The sequence below is a fragment of the Anolis carolinensis genome, chromosome 3 (genome assembly GCF_035594765.1).
Source record: "Anolis carolinensis isolate JA03-04 chromosome 3, rAnoCar3.1.pri, whole genome shotgun sequence".
Taxonomy (NCBI): Eukaryota; Metazoa; Chordata; class Lepidosauria; order Squamata; family Dactyloidae; genus Anolis; species Anolis carolinensis.
The window spans coordinates 211,701,086-211,718,315 of NC_085843.1; the positions used below are offsets into that span (position 1 = coordinate 211,701,086).

At 37.2% G+C, this 17,230-nt stretch overlaps 1 protein-coding gene and 1 pseudogene across 3 annotated transcripts in view; both read left to right on the top strand.

Moving 5' to 3' along the window:
• prkg1 (protein kinase cGMP-dependent 1) overlaps positions 1-17,230 on the top strand; it is a 904,903-nt gene that overhangs the window by 198,619 nt on the left and 689,054 nt on the right. For all 3 annotated transcript variants that reach the window (XM_062976200.1, XM_062976201.1, XM_062976198.1), the window contains exon 2: positions 5,460-5,626. In XM_062976200.1, the coding sequence (XP_062832270.1) occupies positions 5,460-5,626 (167 nt within the window). The remainder of the gene's footprint in view (positions 1-5,459; positions 5,627-17,230) is intronic.
• Positions 7,571-17,230, top strand: part of LOC107983209 (speedy protein 1-B-like) — a 104,562-nt pseudogene continuing 94,902 nt past the window's right edge.

Genomic DNA, 17,230 nt, shown 5'->3' on the forward strand with positions numbered 1-17,230 from the left:
CATATTCTGTGTCTGTGGTAGAGTGACATTGGCAACTAAAGCAACTGTGGGTTTGCTTTAGCAAGTAGCTGTACAGACATTGAAATGAAAAAGGCAACTTTATTAGTTACAGCTGAATAGGTTTGGCTCACAGCATGGGTCCCAATCCCATGGTTGACTTGCTTCCCTGCTCACTGTAACCCATGCATCAGTCAACCTGCCTGCTGTCTAGTGACAGATCCTTCATCCAGCCCTCCTTAAGTAATGGGGGTATGAAAGACATGGAAATTCACTCGGGCAGGAGACACTGGAGGGCCACATAAAATGACATGGTGGGCCGCATTCGGCCCATAGGGTTTGCATTTGACACACATGCCTTAGTTTCACTTCTCAGATCAGTGTTTAGATTGGAAACACAGATGTGTGAATCAGTCTACACATTTATAAACCTTTCTGCATCATATTTGACTATTTGTAATGTGATCTAAAGGCTTTCTGTCATAAAGTGTTTTTTTTATTTCTTCTTTTTGGGACTTGAGAGAAAGCTTGAAAATGAAAAATATGTCCTGGAAGTCATCATACCTCATTACATGCTGTCCTTTCCTGGTTAATTGTACAGAATATTCAGTCTTCTTTTTACATTGCACTGTAGTTGGTATTTCAACCCATATAGCTGGTGCTGTTCTCCAAACAGCTAGATCTAGTAAACACAATAGGAAAAAAGTATAGAGCCACCACTGGACCATTTAATTAATAATAAAACATTAAAATGTTTCCTCTTTTATAACAATGAAATTTTTTCTCTTAAAATCCTCAGAAATAGCCTAGAACCTAATGGTAAATAGGCACAAATTGGATCAACATTATTTCCTTACCAAACTGAGACACAGGTAGAATTAGCTGTACCAATTAGGAAAGCATATCCTCCCTCAAGCTGTTGCCTCAAGCAGCTCATGTTGTGAACAACTTGCCTGCTTACACCCAGCAGTATGAACCAGGCTGGTAATATCATTTTAATCACCTCAAAATTATGTTTCTCAATATTTTAATAACAAATTCAATGAGTCTTTTACAGGCTCCATGAACTCTGAAAAAGAATACAAGTCAGTTTCCTTATGCTACCCTGTATGTGTGGGAGAATGAAAGCCACAAAGGATAAAGTGTTTGATCACAAGCAGTAGATAAAGAAGATGGGGTGGGAAATTTTCTCTTTATGGGGATATCTACACTGACTATTTAATGCAGTTCAAACTGGTATTGAAGAAAGTAGTTTCTCTGTACCAATTCCTATGATTACACCGGAAACCCTTTAATAAGTTTGAGGCCCAGATGGGGATTACACAACCATAGAGCACTGATGCATGTTAAGGTCTTTCTTTTGCACACTTTTGTAGGAGTTTGTTGTCTGGGCGCCACATTTTGAAGCTATCTTTAGACTGCATTAAATGGTCAGTGCAGATGGGGCCCAAATGTAATAGGGTAAAATGGTGTAATGTTGACCTTAAGAATGGAAGAGAAAAAGACAAATCTAAGCATTGTGGAAGATACAAATCTGGAGTTCCAGTTCTGTGCAGTTACCTGAGATGTACTTCTGATCAAACATGTATAAAAATTACATTAAAAACACATGGTTTCAGCTTTTTGGTATCAGTTTTTGGCTCTAGGTTGACATTTTGTTTTTATATAGGAAAAATACCCAAATAAAATTGGTCTTACAATGTTTTTGTATTCTATTTCAAAGAATATTCCATTTCTTAGTGGAGATTGGAAAGCATTAAATATAATTCTGCAAGCCATTTAAACTCCTGCACTTGACTGGTGCTTGAAACTAGGAAAGCTGATTGTGAACCGAGATCAAGGCTCATTTAGAAGCCTATGGAACAATTGCATGTATTTGATTCTGTGTGCTGCTCCAAGCATAGTATTATAATGGCGTGTATACTCTATCAGAATAGGGTAAATGTTACCTGTTGTGTCTGGTATTAAATTTTTAAGGGATACGATTTAGTTAGGTGGTTAAAATAGGTGTAGCAATTGATTTATATTTTTGTGTGTAAGCAGACAAACAATTCACAACAGGGACTGCTTGAGGCAGTGAAGCTTGAAGCTGAAGGACCTGCTTTCTTTATTGATACTGATGAACTAAGCTACCAGCTTCACTGTAGGAATGAGGTTAAGTATGAACTATTAATGAAGAAAAACTAATAGCATAATTTTTTCATATACAGTTCTGAGCTTGCTCACTTGGAGTGTATACTCTCCTATTAAGTTTATTGGGACTTATTTCTCAGTGAGACCATACATAACATTTAGTTTCATCTATATTTGTTTTTAGTCATGTTTATTGATACTGATACATCAATATTAATACAAATAAAACACAACTCAAATAATAAAACAAAAAAGAAAACAACCACAAAAACACATATACACATATGCACACAATTAAAAAATGTTTCCTGCCTTCTGATTGGTTTACATATATCTATTTTATACCTTTGCAGCTGCCTAAACTTGTACCCTTATAACACCAACATTTCATTTCTTTGAAACCTACACATGCTTCTTTCAAACAGCAACACATTTGATATGTCACCCATTTTTCCTTTTGCTCTTTGTCAGTATTGTAAAGTGCTTTCTGTACAGATTTGCACATGTATTTGTGGATTGTTAAAATAGGAAGATTGTACATTGTCTCCAAATACTTAAAATTTTAGAGCTTTTTGTTTGATTGCTGCCATCACGCTAAATATGTTCTCATACTCTCTACCAGTGCTAATAATAGTTACTTACTATCCTATTGTTGTAAATGTTTTTCAATGGAAGAGGGATGAGGTGGCCATGACGTAAATGGGTGGACGTTTAGGGACTCCTAGACAGAAGTGGCACTGAACTGTTGCGTTAGGATGTGCAGAAAAGTGACTGTCAGTGGCAGAAGCAAAATGGCCACAGAGGTGTTATGTAGGGTGGTATTCAAGGTTTTTTTTAAGTATGGCTGTAAAAAAATAAGTAGTGAGAAGTGGTTTTTCTGCTTCCTGGTTTTACAACCATTTTCAGAGCACTAAAACAGGTTATTTCCCCCCGGTTGCATAAGGATTTTAGTAACCAACATACGCGTCTGTTTTACACGTAATATAGGAAGTATCAGTCGCAAATATGTTGTCTGTTTTACTTCTTTTAGTGTTTTAAACTACTTTTAGTTCTTGATATGCATATTTATGTGATATATAAACAATAATTTAGAGCAGGTATTGGCAAAGTTTAGCCCTCCAGGTGTTTTGAACTTTGACTCCCACAATTCCTAACAGCCAGCTGTGGGAGTTGAAGTCCAAACCACTTGGAGGGCTGAAGTTTGCCCATGCCTAGTTTAAAGGCAATTTTTTATTTTGGTTAAAAATAAATAAAAACTATTATACAAATAGAAATGGATAAATTACAACCCACTTGTCCTCAGGGGGTATGTTCCTGAACTTTACATGGGTACGTGAAACCGTGGATAATAGTAAACCCTATTATTTTCAAAGGGACAAACAACAGAGATACCGAGAAGAGGGTATCGCTTGTACAAGAGGCCCCAAGTTAATACGTGAAACTGTGTATATTGGTTCCACTGATATGGGGGCCATACTATATGTGGTGATATTTTCCTTTAAAATGCTGCTATTTAACATGTATATTACTGAAACTCAGGTTTGTTCATATTTACATTTTTCAGATGTTTGTCTGCACCAAATCCCTTAAGTAGCTTTTAAACAATTATTGTTTGTAATTTTTATGTTCGTTGTATTGTCAGCTGGATAAAGATAGATTTGATAGACATTCTGCAGGGAAATTGAATATGTAAATGATGATGAGTACAGCACTGTTAACATTTGTGGCTGAGTGACTCAGAGTAGAAGATAATCCTTCAAGTGTTGTGTTTATGCTTTTTAAAAAAGTTTATAAGATGGAAAACAAAAGAAATGTTCTTATCAGCATTGTATAAGTACTGAACTACAAGGACCTTGAAAAGGTTATGTAAAAAATACAGAACAGTTACAAGTGTATGTGTGAAGAATCCTGATCCTTTAAACTATGTTTTAAATATACAGTTGGCCCTGCTGATCATGCAGTTTGCATCCATGGATTGAATCAACCATGACTCAAAAATATTCAGAAAACCAAAATCAATTATGAAGATGTGCAGGTGTGCCCTACTATCCTCCTGCCATACTACAGATCCTTAGTCTTTCTCCAGCACTCAATTGTTTGTCACATTATATAAGAGATGCTACCATTGAACATTATGGGACTTGAGCATACACTGATTTTAGTATCCATGAAACCAAACTCAAGCTGATATTGGGAGCCCACAACAATTACCAAAATATATGTAGTTACTAATGTTAAAATAATCATTAAAATCTGAAATCCTCAGAACTTTGCACTGTAAATATTTGTATATGTTTTTTATAACATGCTGAGGGAATGGCTTGTGATGAAAGGTTAAGATTTTTACTGCTATAGTATTGTACAACAGTCTTTGTCAAACTAGCAGTCTCAAGATTGTTGGGTTTATGAGATTTGCACTCACACCTGAAAGGTGCCTGGAAGGTTGTTGTAGTCTAGTTGAGGGCAATTCTGATCAGTTTTGGTGGGTTTCCATAATTATAGATTTACATAATGTAATGTTATCTATAGAATTCATGTAATGTTATGTATAGAATTCTGGATTACAATAATTTTACTAACAGATTCATAATTACAATAGAGTCTCACTTATCCAAGCCTTGCTTATCCAAGCTTCTGGATTATCCAAGCCATTTTTGTAGTCAATGTTTTCAATATATCGTAATATTTTGGTGCTAAATTAGTAAATACAGTAATTACAACATAGCATTTCTGTCAAATTTGTTGTAAGACATGATGTTTTGGTGCTTAATTTGTAAAATCATAACCTAATTTGATGTTTAATAGGCTTTTCTGTAATCCCTCCTTATTATCCAAGATATTCGCTTATCCAAGCTTCTGCCGGCTCGTTTAGCTTGGATAAGTGAGACTCTACTGTATTACTAAAAAATACTGTAATTTTTTATATTGAATATGAACCTCCATCTCATTAAACAAGTCTGAACTACATTCATTTGCTAATCCCAAAACCAATTGAATACAAATCCCTTTCATTGAAGGGGTCTACTCTGATGGAGACTAATAGTTGTATTTGGGCCTCACTTTTAGTGCAATGTGTGTGGCTAAACATATAAACCAGTGATTCTCATGGTTCATACATATGAATGGCTATCCTTAGAAATTCTCAATATATGTTATATTCAGTACCTTAGTCTTTTTGCACTTCAAATCTGCATGATTAGGATTTAGGTTTTGTGAAAACAGCAGAAATGTTTTTTCTTGATGTACATGAGTAACACTGTGGATTTCACATATGCTGTTGATGAGAATGTTGGTTCAGATACAGATACATCCTTTCTTTTTCACCATAGGTCAAAGGATTTAATAAAGGAAGCTATCCTTGACAATGACTTCATGAAGAATCTAGAACTGTCTCAAATCCAGGAGATTGTGGATTGTATGTATCCGGTGGAATATGGCAAGGACAGTTGCATCATTAAGGAGGGAGACGTGGGTTCACTGGTCTATGTCATGGAAGGTATGTTCTGCAATTGTGTACTTTGAAAGTGATATATATATAAAAGTGATAAACACACATCCAGCTTATATATCATGTTCTACATATATTTGTTGAAGATGTAAGTAATGTTTGTTTCACATTTTGTATGTTAATAATAGAATTCAATTAGTGTCTGTTCCCATTGGGTAAACAATGTGTCTTCTCTTTTAATGGTTTACAATATTCTTACTTAGAATAATCTAGCTCAGTGGTTCTCAACCTGGGGTCCCCAGATGTTTTTGGACTCCAACTCCCAGAAGTCCTAACAGCTGGTAAACTGGCTGGGATTTCTGGGAGTTGTAGGCCAAAAAACATATGGGGACTCCACTGATCTAGCTTAAATCATTAAGTGGGAAAGCAGTGTTCTCTTGCTTATAATGCCATGTAGGTCATATTCATTGTGCATATTCACCATGCAAATAATAAGTTCACCCTTATATGAAGATTGGATACAAAATCAGAGGAAATACCAATTGGGCAGTTCAGTCTCTTTGCAGAGCTCTGTCAATATAGGCTTGACATGCAGGTTGCTTGCTGTGTTATAATTTAAGGGACTGTTATTCATTTTGTACATGTGAAGATCAGGGAAGGTCAAAAACATTCCCGAACTGCTTTTGTAATTTTACTGTGCAGTATGTCTACATCTGTATTTTTAATAGTCTTTCCATGATGTTTTCAGACTTAGAGGCTATTCCCAAGGAAGCAATGCTGTTGTTGCAATCTGAGCTCACAAATAATCTTCAGACTTTAATCATACCCCCTTTTAAAGCATTTTCTTGCATTCAAGATCATGTTGCCATCTTTAGGGTTTGCCACACTGTGTATGTTTCAAACCAGAATATCCCACTGTAATATTAAGACATAAAAAGCCGAGCTGTTGATTTATGCTGTTTAAATACAAGAATGTGAAAATCTGCATTCAGATAATGCCATAATTTCTGCATCTGTAGTGTTCTTTTCAATAATGCTGCAATCAATACTTTAAACAGTAAGAAAAGTGAAAATATTTATTTAATACAGTATTTTATTACTAAGATAATCAAAGTACCTTGCTATCTTCATGTACCATGAAGATTATCTAATTGTGACCTGTTCTTATGATTTGGATAAAGATTTAGCCATGTTTCAAGCGGATTGAGATAAATCAATGAAACAAGTTAGTCATGACTCTCTTTTATATCCTGTTGATTTGATTATATCTAATGTGGGCTGGAACGGGCATGCAAAACGTTGATTTCACTCTGCACTGTGAACCAACAGGGACACTCTGAGCCCCCCCCCCCCCCCCCCATGTTGCTGCTGACTATAGCAGTGACACCACAGTCTATCTTCTACTTGTGTCTCAGTCAACCTCTTTCCATGTAATCCAACATGTGATGGGAGGATGGGAGAAGGAGAGAAAGCCTGAGCCCAGGAAGTACAGATTGGTTGTTGGGAACTGGCTGTGAATGTCTGGATTGCTATAACTCAGGGTATATCCAGACAGCCCCTTTAAAGTGGGAGTTGCCGCACTTTAAAGTGGGCCGTCCAGATGACATACTACAGAAAAATGAATTCATTTGCCACAAACCAGGAAAACCCTGGTTTGCAGTGAATTAATTTTATAGTCCTTTAGACATGTGCCTTTCTAAAAGGCCGGAGTCTAATGGGCTATGGCCCTGTGTGGACAGGCCCACGGGAACTCCTGGAACTTTCTTGCAGCCTGTCCAAACACCCATCCCATACCTTCTGGACTCCTGGAGCCCAGAAGGTGTGAGATTGCCCCCACCGTCTCCCAAAACCCCTAAAAAATGGGGGGGAAAAGTAAAAAATAACTTACCAGCCTCCATTAGCCCTCACAGCACAGTCCCTGGGATGTACCATTATGCACAAAAAACCAAGGGGGAGGCAGGAGCAATTTTCCGCCTTGATTTTTCGTGCGTAATGGTACATCCCAGGGACTGTGTTATGAGGCCTAATGGAGGCCAGTAAGTTATTTTTACCGTCCCCCCCCCCCCCCCGTTTTTAAGGAGTTTTGGGAGGAGGTGGGGGCTGTGTACATCCTGAGGACTGTGCTGTGAGGCCTAATGGAGGCCAGTAAGTTATTATTACTGTTTCCCCCCATTTTAAGGGGTTTTGGGAGGAGGTGGAGGCTGTCTCCCTTTTCTCCCAGTAGGTACCAGGAGGACATGTAGACAGTACCTTCGGAAAGCATGGGTTTTTGGGGTGGTGTGCGGACTGCAGTCCACCTCAATCTGGGGTTTTTAAAACCCAGGTTGAAGCGGACTTTACCCCTGTCTGGAACCACCCTCGGAAAAAAGCCTGAATTCTGCTTTGGGACTTGGACTTTAATCTGAGTTATTTTACAGCTGTATTAAGCGGCTTTCCCCAGGTTAATCCAAATCAACCTGTGTGCGTTTTGTGGCTGCCTTGGGCTGATCTGACCCCACATCAAACTGGATGGTCAGTACAAATGGGGTCGAAGTTTGAATGCAGACTTTTCCTTTTGTCCTCAGTGTTTTCTACACCTGTGAGACATTATTTCATGTTACCTGAACAAGGTTAGATATTCTAAAGGAAGTAACTGAAAAGTGTTTGACTCAAGGGTTCTAGAAAACTTAGCAATTGATCTGCATCCTGTGAAAGAATCTAATGTATGAGACTAATATAATTTCTGAGGACCTTCATGGGAACTGGCTATTTTTTTGTCCATATTTTCAAAATTAAAAAGCACACAGTTCCTCATATTGTATTTCTATACATTTGATTTATCATTTAGTGATACTAATTTGGTAAAAGATTTGATAGTTGGTAGAAGGTTTTGAATGTTTAGAATGTTGGCAGACATTTGCATGTAATGTTGATTTAATTGGTAACCAAATGTGGCAGGTTTCTACATTTTCTGATCAAAAAACCATTTATTTGTTGACTGACTGCTTGATATCTGTGTAGAGATGAAAATCTCTTCCATTCTATAGAAGTCTTTACTGAGAATCTTGTTATCTACCACTGAGAAAAATAGTGATCTTGGAAGCTAAGGAACAGTATTTTTTCTGGCTGCGGGAGAAATGGATGGGGTCTCTTCAGATTTAAGGGTCATGCAGGGTACAATCAAATAACAGATGTTATAAATCTCTGGGTTATGTTTTGAATGTGGTCATAGCATGTTCTAATATCCCTTATTTTGCTCTTTAGATGTAGGGAAAATTGGTTGGAAAACAACTGATGAATTAATGTTACCATGTTCAGTAGTTGTCTTCCTTGAAGTTTCCTCCCAGAAATTAGGTGCACAATCCCACTAAAAGTTAGTATTTTTAGTTAGCAATTTCAGAGAAAAGTTTAAGTACATGATTAACTTATCCATTGAGATAAATGGGACTTTAAAATGATTAATTTTCATTCCATGTATTTTATTTCCTGTTTTTGTAATAAGTAAAAGAAACCTCAAAGCTTCAAATAATGCTTTGAAATGTAATTTTATTCCAAAGCCCTTATGCTGCTTTTGAATTTTAAACTATTTTTTTATCTACCGTCATATAACAGTTTGCTTTCTCTCCTTTTAAGGCTTAGATTGTGCAAGAGAAGCTTTGCGTCCCCCACGACTTTTGAAATATGCATTATTTTGACAACAACAATGCAGTACAATATGAATTGCTGACTTAGACAGGTCATTGAACTAAGTCAGTTCCCATACTATGTAGTATGCAATAACCATTTTAAGTTATTGCTTGGTCTGGAAGCAGTCATAATTTATAAGCTCAGAGCTACATATTGTAAAAAAAAACCAGATGAAATTCCTTAAAATATAAATATTGTTGTTCTAGAAGCATTTAGAGAAAAAAACTGTTTTGTGGGATGCTCAATTCTTTCTCCAGGGAGGAAGCATTTTCATAGAGGATACAGTATGTGTATGGAGGATAAGCTTGAAGTTTCTTCCCCGTTCACGTTACATTAGTAAAGACTGGACTGGGAACTCTTGACATAAATGTGTGGCATCCTTTCACATTCAAAAGCAATGAAGTTCATAAATCATCTCTTTCCAGGATTTTAATATACTGACATTTTATTACTATAGAATTTATTAACAGGGACTTCTATCTAATTTAGTTATGAAATTATTTTTCAAAATGCAGTGGGGTTTGAACAGTTTGGGAAATTGCTGTTCTATGCTGGGCAGAATTCAGTCAGATTTATGCACTTTGAACCAATGAGGTCAATTTTAGTGTCCACATTACATAGATTGTTATTTTAAAATACATAAATAACTCTGATTGGGTAGTTTTCCCAGTGAGTAGGAAAACTGAAGGACTTGGTCTATATTGCTGCTTAGTTTCTGTCACAGTAGTCAGGAACTGCGGTGGCAAACAGGATGATTTTGAATGGGGTGAATTAACTCTTTTGACATGGACATTGAAAGGGAGTGGTGGGAGTTCAGAGTTATTATATATTTATTATATAGGTACTTAAATACTGAACTGTGAGCGTCTACTGATTCCATCTGTTATGCAGTTAGCAGACATGCACCATCTAAAAAATGTATCTAGGAACTCCCATGCCTTCACACCAATCCCTTCCAGTAAGTGCTCACTATTTTTTCTTGGCATGTTGATGCTTTTTAATTTTCAGTACATAACCTTGGCATTTTCTATAGTCCCCAAAGAGAAATTTCAGAGCTAGGATATGGGTATAAATAGACGTCTTCTATTTGAATCTAATAGTTCAGGTCCCATCCATTGGAACAACAGACAACAGTCTTGTTCTTTCTTCCATGTGACAACCCTTCATATATTTTGAAGATTGCTATCAGATAACCTTTCATTCTTTTTTCCAGGCTAAACATTCCCCACTTCCTCAATCATTGGGTTTTGAGACCTTTTCGAGTTTTGCTTGTCCTTCTTGGGACATGTTTCAACTTGTTGATACTCTGTAAAATGTGATACCCAGAAGTGCACACACCACTTCAGGCAAGATCTGACCCAAGCAGAATAGACTGTAACATTATATTGTTTCATCTAGACACTCTACTTCTGACAATGCAGCCTGGATTTGCATTTACTTTTTTATAACATTTATGTTGGTTCAGATTTAGCTTGTAGTCTACTAAGATCCCCAGATCATTTTCACATGTTCTGCTGTAAAGCCAAAGTCGCCCATCCTACATTTATACATCTGGTTTTTCCTGCCTAAGTATAAAATCTTACATTTATCCCTGTTTTACTTTGGTCTTGGTCCTGCATGTATTAAGTTTACCATGAATTCTGTTTCTGTCTTCTGATATATTACTTATATCTTCAAGTCTAGCATAATCTACTAATTTTATGAGCCTTTCTTCTTTTCCTTCATTCAAATATCAGTTTTTGTTAAATGAGTGGCAGAAAGTATATATATATTTATGGAGCCCCGGTGGCGAAGTGTGTTAAAGCACTGAGCTGCTGAACTTGCAGACCAAAAGGTCCCAGGTTCAAATCCCGGGGGCGGAGTGAGCGCCCGCTGTTAGCTCCAGTTTCTGCCAACCTAGCAGTTCGAAAACATGCCAATGTGAGTAGATCAATAGGTACCGCTCCGGCAGGAAGGTAACGGCACTCCATGCAGTCATGCCGGCCACATGACCTTAGAGGTGTCTACGGACAACGCCAGCTCTTCGGCTTAGAAATGGAGATGAGCACCAACCCCCAGAGTCAGACATAACTGGACTTAACGTCAGGGGAAACCTTTACCTATGCCTGCAAGTAATAAATTATCATCTAATAGGAAAAATTGCAGAGTAATATGAGTAGAAGCCACAGGAATTGCAGGAACAAAGAAGGTGTGGTTTTCTTCAGAGAATGTTTTTCCCCCTAGAAAATATTCTAGTTTAATTTTCAAAAGGAAAGCTTGAAATCTAGGCCAGTTAATGGTCTAAACAGGTTAGAACAGGAATAGGTAAACTTCAGCCTTCCATGTGTTTTGGACTCCAATTCTCAAAATTACAAACAGCCTACTGGCTGTTAGGAACTGTGGGGGTTGGAGTTCAAAACACCTGGAGGGCGGAAGTTTGCCCATGCCTGAGTTAGAATCTAGGTTAAAATTTAGATAAATAATATGGAGATCTTGTACTACTCAATTTTTTTGTGTAAGCTCTCTGCTTTTTTTTTCTTTCATTCAATTTTCTGTCATCTGCTCTCTTTCTCTGGGCATACTCATAAAGCATATAAAGGGCTTTGTTGGCATAGCTAATTAATGACACATGTCCTATTCTAGGAGGAAGGTGTTATATAAATTAGTAAAATAACTAAATAAATTACATGTTGCACTCTGAAATGTTGTGTCTTGAGGCAGCAGCTAGCAATTGTCCAAGGAGTTCCTTTATCAGTTTAACATCCTTTGCAGCTAGATCTTCTGTACAGATGTATCAGAATCAAATCTGAGATTATTATTTTTAAACAATTATTTTCTGCTATGCAGCTGTAGTGGAGAGAAAAAAAACCTCCCAAAACACAGATTAACTTTTACTTTTTTGTAGCCCCTCATGAATTGTCCTCAAACAGTTTTAGAAATCTGTATGCAGTTTGCAGCATATGTAAGCTCTGATTGCTGCTGTGGAGGTTACAAAACCCAAAGGCATAGTTTACAGACATTCTAAGCTCTGAATGCTAAGAAGTTTATGATGTCCAAAACTATGTCTCCTTAGTGCAATAATTCCAATATATTAACTGTATGTTGGAAACTACCCTATATGGAGTCTCTGCAAAAATTGTAAGGAGGAAATCCTGAGTGTTCTGTGAAGTCTTGTCAGGAAGTTGAAATACATCTTTAACCAGCTTTTTTTGCATAAAACCACAGACACAGATTTGTAACTGTTGAAGAAATTAGACTGTGACAGTAACTGACAGGCATTTACATTCAGATAATGGAAAAGGTGTGTGACATTTGGTTACAAAGAAGAGCCAGGCTAGCACAGTGGGTTAAACCACCAGATATAGAAGATCCTGTCGACCGGAAGGTTGGAAGTTGAAGCCCGGGTTGGGGTGAGCTCCCACCGTCAGTCAAACTTCTGCTCATCTAGCAGTTTGAAAACAACAATAAGTAGATAAATAGGTACCGCTTTGGCATGGAGGTAAAAGGTGCCCTGAAAAACATGCTGACAAAAATCTGTCCAGGAAAAGTGTCCGTGGATGATAGGCTCCTTGGCATGGAAAATGAAACAAGAGCACCTCCCCATTTATTTATTTACTTATTTTCATCATTTCTATGCCGCCCTTCTTACCCAAAGGGACTCAGGGCAGCTCATAATCTGGCAAAATTCGATGCCGGTATACAGTACAAAAGATAAAACATAAGCAATTAAAACAATCAATTTACCATAATACAATAAATACATTTAAAACAGTACAAAAAAATACTTAAACCATTCGTCCACAAAAACCTTGCACGTAAACCTTAATCCAGATCGAGTCAAAGCCAACATAGTTCATTCATTAAAGGCTTGCTCACAAAGCCAGGTCTTCACCTTTTCCCTAAAACTCAGAAGGGATGGGGCCTGCCGGATATCACTGGGGAGGGAGTTCCACAGCCGAGGAGCCACCACTGAGAAGGCCCTGTCTCTCGTCCCCACCAGCCGCACATAGCCAAGTCGAGCACAGCCAGATGTTGGAGATGAAAAGAGGGAAGCCTTGCCCCTGTTTAAGTATTGTCTGTCTTTGTCAATTGTATAACGTCACTGAATGTTTGCCATATATGTACCTGTAATCCACTCTGAGTCCCCTTGGGGAGACAGAGAGAAATAGAAATAAAGTACAATATTATTATTGTTATTTATTAAGTTATGGAAGTAACCACTTGTTTCAGTAAAGCTAGCAGTAGTTGCATTTAAGTAGAAGCCTTCAATGGCATGAATAAATACTAGTATGCTGTTGAATCCCCTTTCCTAAAGACATTCTCAGACTACTGGGGCAGTGCATGCCATTCTAGTCAAGTATCAGGAAATGGGAAGTGCTCCTTTCTCTCTTTCACAATACTGTTAACGAATCTCCTCCTCCAGGGCCTTCTCTCAAATGTTTTTATCTTACTGAATCTTGGCTGTTTAAGCTAGATTCCATCTCCCAGCAATGTCTCTGAACTGACATAGCAAGTGTCAGTTCAGTTTCTACCCATTCTTCACCTTACATCTCTTCGGGGCTATTTATTTTTCTGTAGATCTAGAGAGTGTGTCAGTTCATTTCAACTTGGAACCATGCTTGCATGACTCCGTAAATGCCTCAACATCAAGGCCATAAAAACCCCAGTCATTAAAATGTTGCTACCTATATTCTCCCATGGTTGCTAATTTAATTAAAGATGACAACACTGCGTATACCACTAGAAAAGGCGTTTTTAAATTTAGTAAACTAGTTTTATCTGAAGTAATCTTCTTCTGAATTTGTTGCTAATCTTTTTATTTCCTTCCTGCCTCCTGGATTTTTCTTTCCTTTATTGATGGTTTAATTTGTTTTCCTGTGGTCAGTGCTTTAGGGGGTAGTTGTGTATTCAAAAGAATACACTGTATGCAAAAAGCAAAATACTTAGTAACAGTTTATTATATGTGTTGTTCTTTACAATGTTTCAGTATTGTTCTTTTAAAAAATTGTCTTAGCTCTAGGATATTTGTGATATACGGCATGTCAGGAAGTTGTCTTGACAGCCTAAAAATAACCTTGCCAGCATTTCCCAGAATTCATTGGGTTTTGTAAGCATTTTTAAGACTCATATTTCTGCAGATGAGATTATTTCTGCAACCTCATCTGAATAATTGCAAAATCAATTAAGTAAATATATTGACATAGAACCAGACCAAGTCAGAATTTAGTCCTATTGATATTAATGGGTTAGAATTGGTAATAACAAATGTGTTCTTTTGCTTCCCCCACCTGATTTTTGTTTTGTTTGCAAATTCCCTCTTATATTGATCCACACTTATTGTAATATAGTGCTGGGTAGATGACAAACCATTTATAAAGCTAAAAATGACTGCAGAAGAATTTTTAAAGGGTAAATAAAATGGCATTTTCATAAAACCACCTTTTTGCTCATTAGGATATGTAACACAAATATGGTATACAGGCTTGCATTGTTAAGTTGTACAGTATACCCTTGAACCAGTGTTTTTCTATGCATTTTCCAGGCTGTATGGCCATTTTCCAGAAGCAATCTCTCCTGATGTTTTGCCCACATCTGCGGCAGGTATCCTCAGAGGTTGTGAGATATATTGGAAAAATATTTAGGAACAATCATGGAATAACAGCAACAAATTAATGATATTGGGGGTGCTTTGAAATAATTCCCCAACATGATCTCAAATATCTTCCCATCATGCTGTCCACCCATCCTCCTTCAACTCTTCCCCTGACAGATATTCTTCCTCTTCTGATTATTCAGTTTCCAGAAAATAGCACAAGGGTGATACTCAAATGATGCCTAGCATATTCCTGTTGGGTTGTTCTGCAGTAGCTGCCACAGACATAGAAGCTGAGCTCTCACTACCATGGTTCATAATTATGATGACCATTAGAAGCCTATAGTATTTATTTTCCAAAGAGAAGTAATATTTATCCTGATGATATCATCATCCTGGCTTAAATGGAAGAATCATAGAATCATAGAGTTGGAAGAGACCACATGAACCATCTAGTCCAACCCCCTACCATGCAGCAAAAGCACAATCAAAGAAATAGGGATTGATTCCAACAGTTTGAAAGTTCAGGGCTTTTTAGTTGGTTAACCATAGATTGTAACTTCCTCTGTCTTTTTCAAGGGCAGTAGTATCTCATGAACCTGAGCAATACCTGGAGATTACATAGCAAGCCTGTCCTACTAAGAAACTGTTGGGAGGGATTTTGTGTGTGTGAGAGAGTGTGATGTAAGTAAATGTCCAATAGAGACTGCTTGAAAGCATCACACTGATTCTTCATGACCTCTTGCAAGATTTGAGTTTAGCTGCCATACTGAGACTGAAAGAGCAAAAAAGCCAAGCGAAAGATGGACTTAAATGGCAATACGTTCAGTTCTTTGGCTGGGAACAAAATTATCATTGCCACAGAAAGCTTAGAAAGTTTAAATAGTTGCTGCCAGAAACATTGTTGTTACGGTGTTCCAAAGGCTCAACATATTTTAATTATATGTATTCTAAAGTACTTGAAATAAACTTTCATGCAGTATTAAAAATATCCATGCTTCCTGTCATAAGGCAATAATTTTTGGTCCTGCATTTCACTGTGAGGATACCATAATCTTTGCATAGTTTAAATACCAAATAAAGTACCATCTTTTGTAATCTCAATGCAAAGCATTAACTGACTGTTATATTCTGCTTTATTTGCATGCCTCCTTTGTCTAAACATGATCATCTTTTTGCAATCATTATTCTTAATTAAACTATTCACACAGGTCATTATTAAGAGACAGCACAGCATTTCAATACTGCTAACCCTGCGCTGGGTTAACAGCAATCAGATGTGTGGGTGTTGCTTCTGCTTAATGAGGTTCAATGCGCTATATTTCACATTTTGCAGCTTATAATCTTTATTCCTCTGCTGTTGCTCCAAAGTTACCTTTATTATTATGCCATATTTAGCAAATGAATTATCAGAACAAATTCATTTTAATCTTGATCCTATTGATAACTTAAAATATACTGTTTTTATTACAAGTATTTCAAATCAATACTATTATTATTAGCATAATGGCAGGCTTATAACAAAGAAGGCTTATAATACAAAGAAGTCAGTATGGTATGGTGGTTTGTGTGTTCCTCAGCCTTGAAGTCTCACTCTCTCGGCCTCAGATGAAGACAAATCCCTTCTGAAGAAATCTTGCCCAGCAAACCCTGTGATTGGTTTGCCTCATGGTCACTGTAAGTTGCAAATGACTAGAAGGCATACAACAACAGCAATTAAATACTGGCTGTGCAGACTGCAGTGGTGCTGATCCAGAATACACCACTTCAGATCAACATCTTTGTTTATGGCATGTTTATATGCCCCTGAGTCAGCATCATCTCTTTGTATAATGGTTTAGTATTTTGTTTTAAAATACCAGTTATTTTTAAACTGCCATATGAGTTGTGATTTAAAAAGTTTAGAGCATAAAATCCATATTCTCATTCCATAATTGGAAGACTACTTATCAATCAGATAATATTTCTACTGAATTAACAAAGATTTGATTCTTCAGTATATCTCCTAGCAATGCCTTTGAACATAATTTCCAACATTTACTCATGTGCAAAGAGCGGATTCCTTTCTAGGCCACTGCCCCTCTGCTATAAGTGAATGGAAGAGGCAAAAGTGCTTTTCTGAGTACACATGTTTGCTTTGGAATACCAAGCACTGTCCATACAATTGAGAAGGCTGTAAGTAGCTCCATACAGATGGATTAAGCTTGGCATTTTGGGATACCTGGGACTTCCGTCATCCTTTCCTACAGCAATCACATGATTTCTGGAATATTTGATTAGATCCTATCTCTAATAAACTGTTCATGTCCAGGTTTTCCCAGCTTGACAGAAAGGATGCTAAACTAGAGACAGTTTGCCAGTACACGGTACAGAGGAAGAAGAGTAAGTGTTGTGTTTAGCTGTTGTTTGATTTC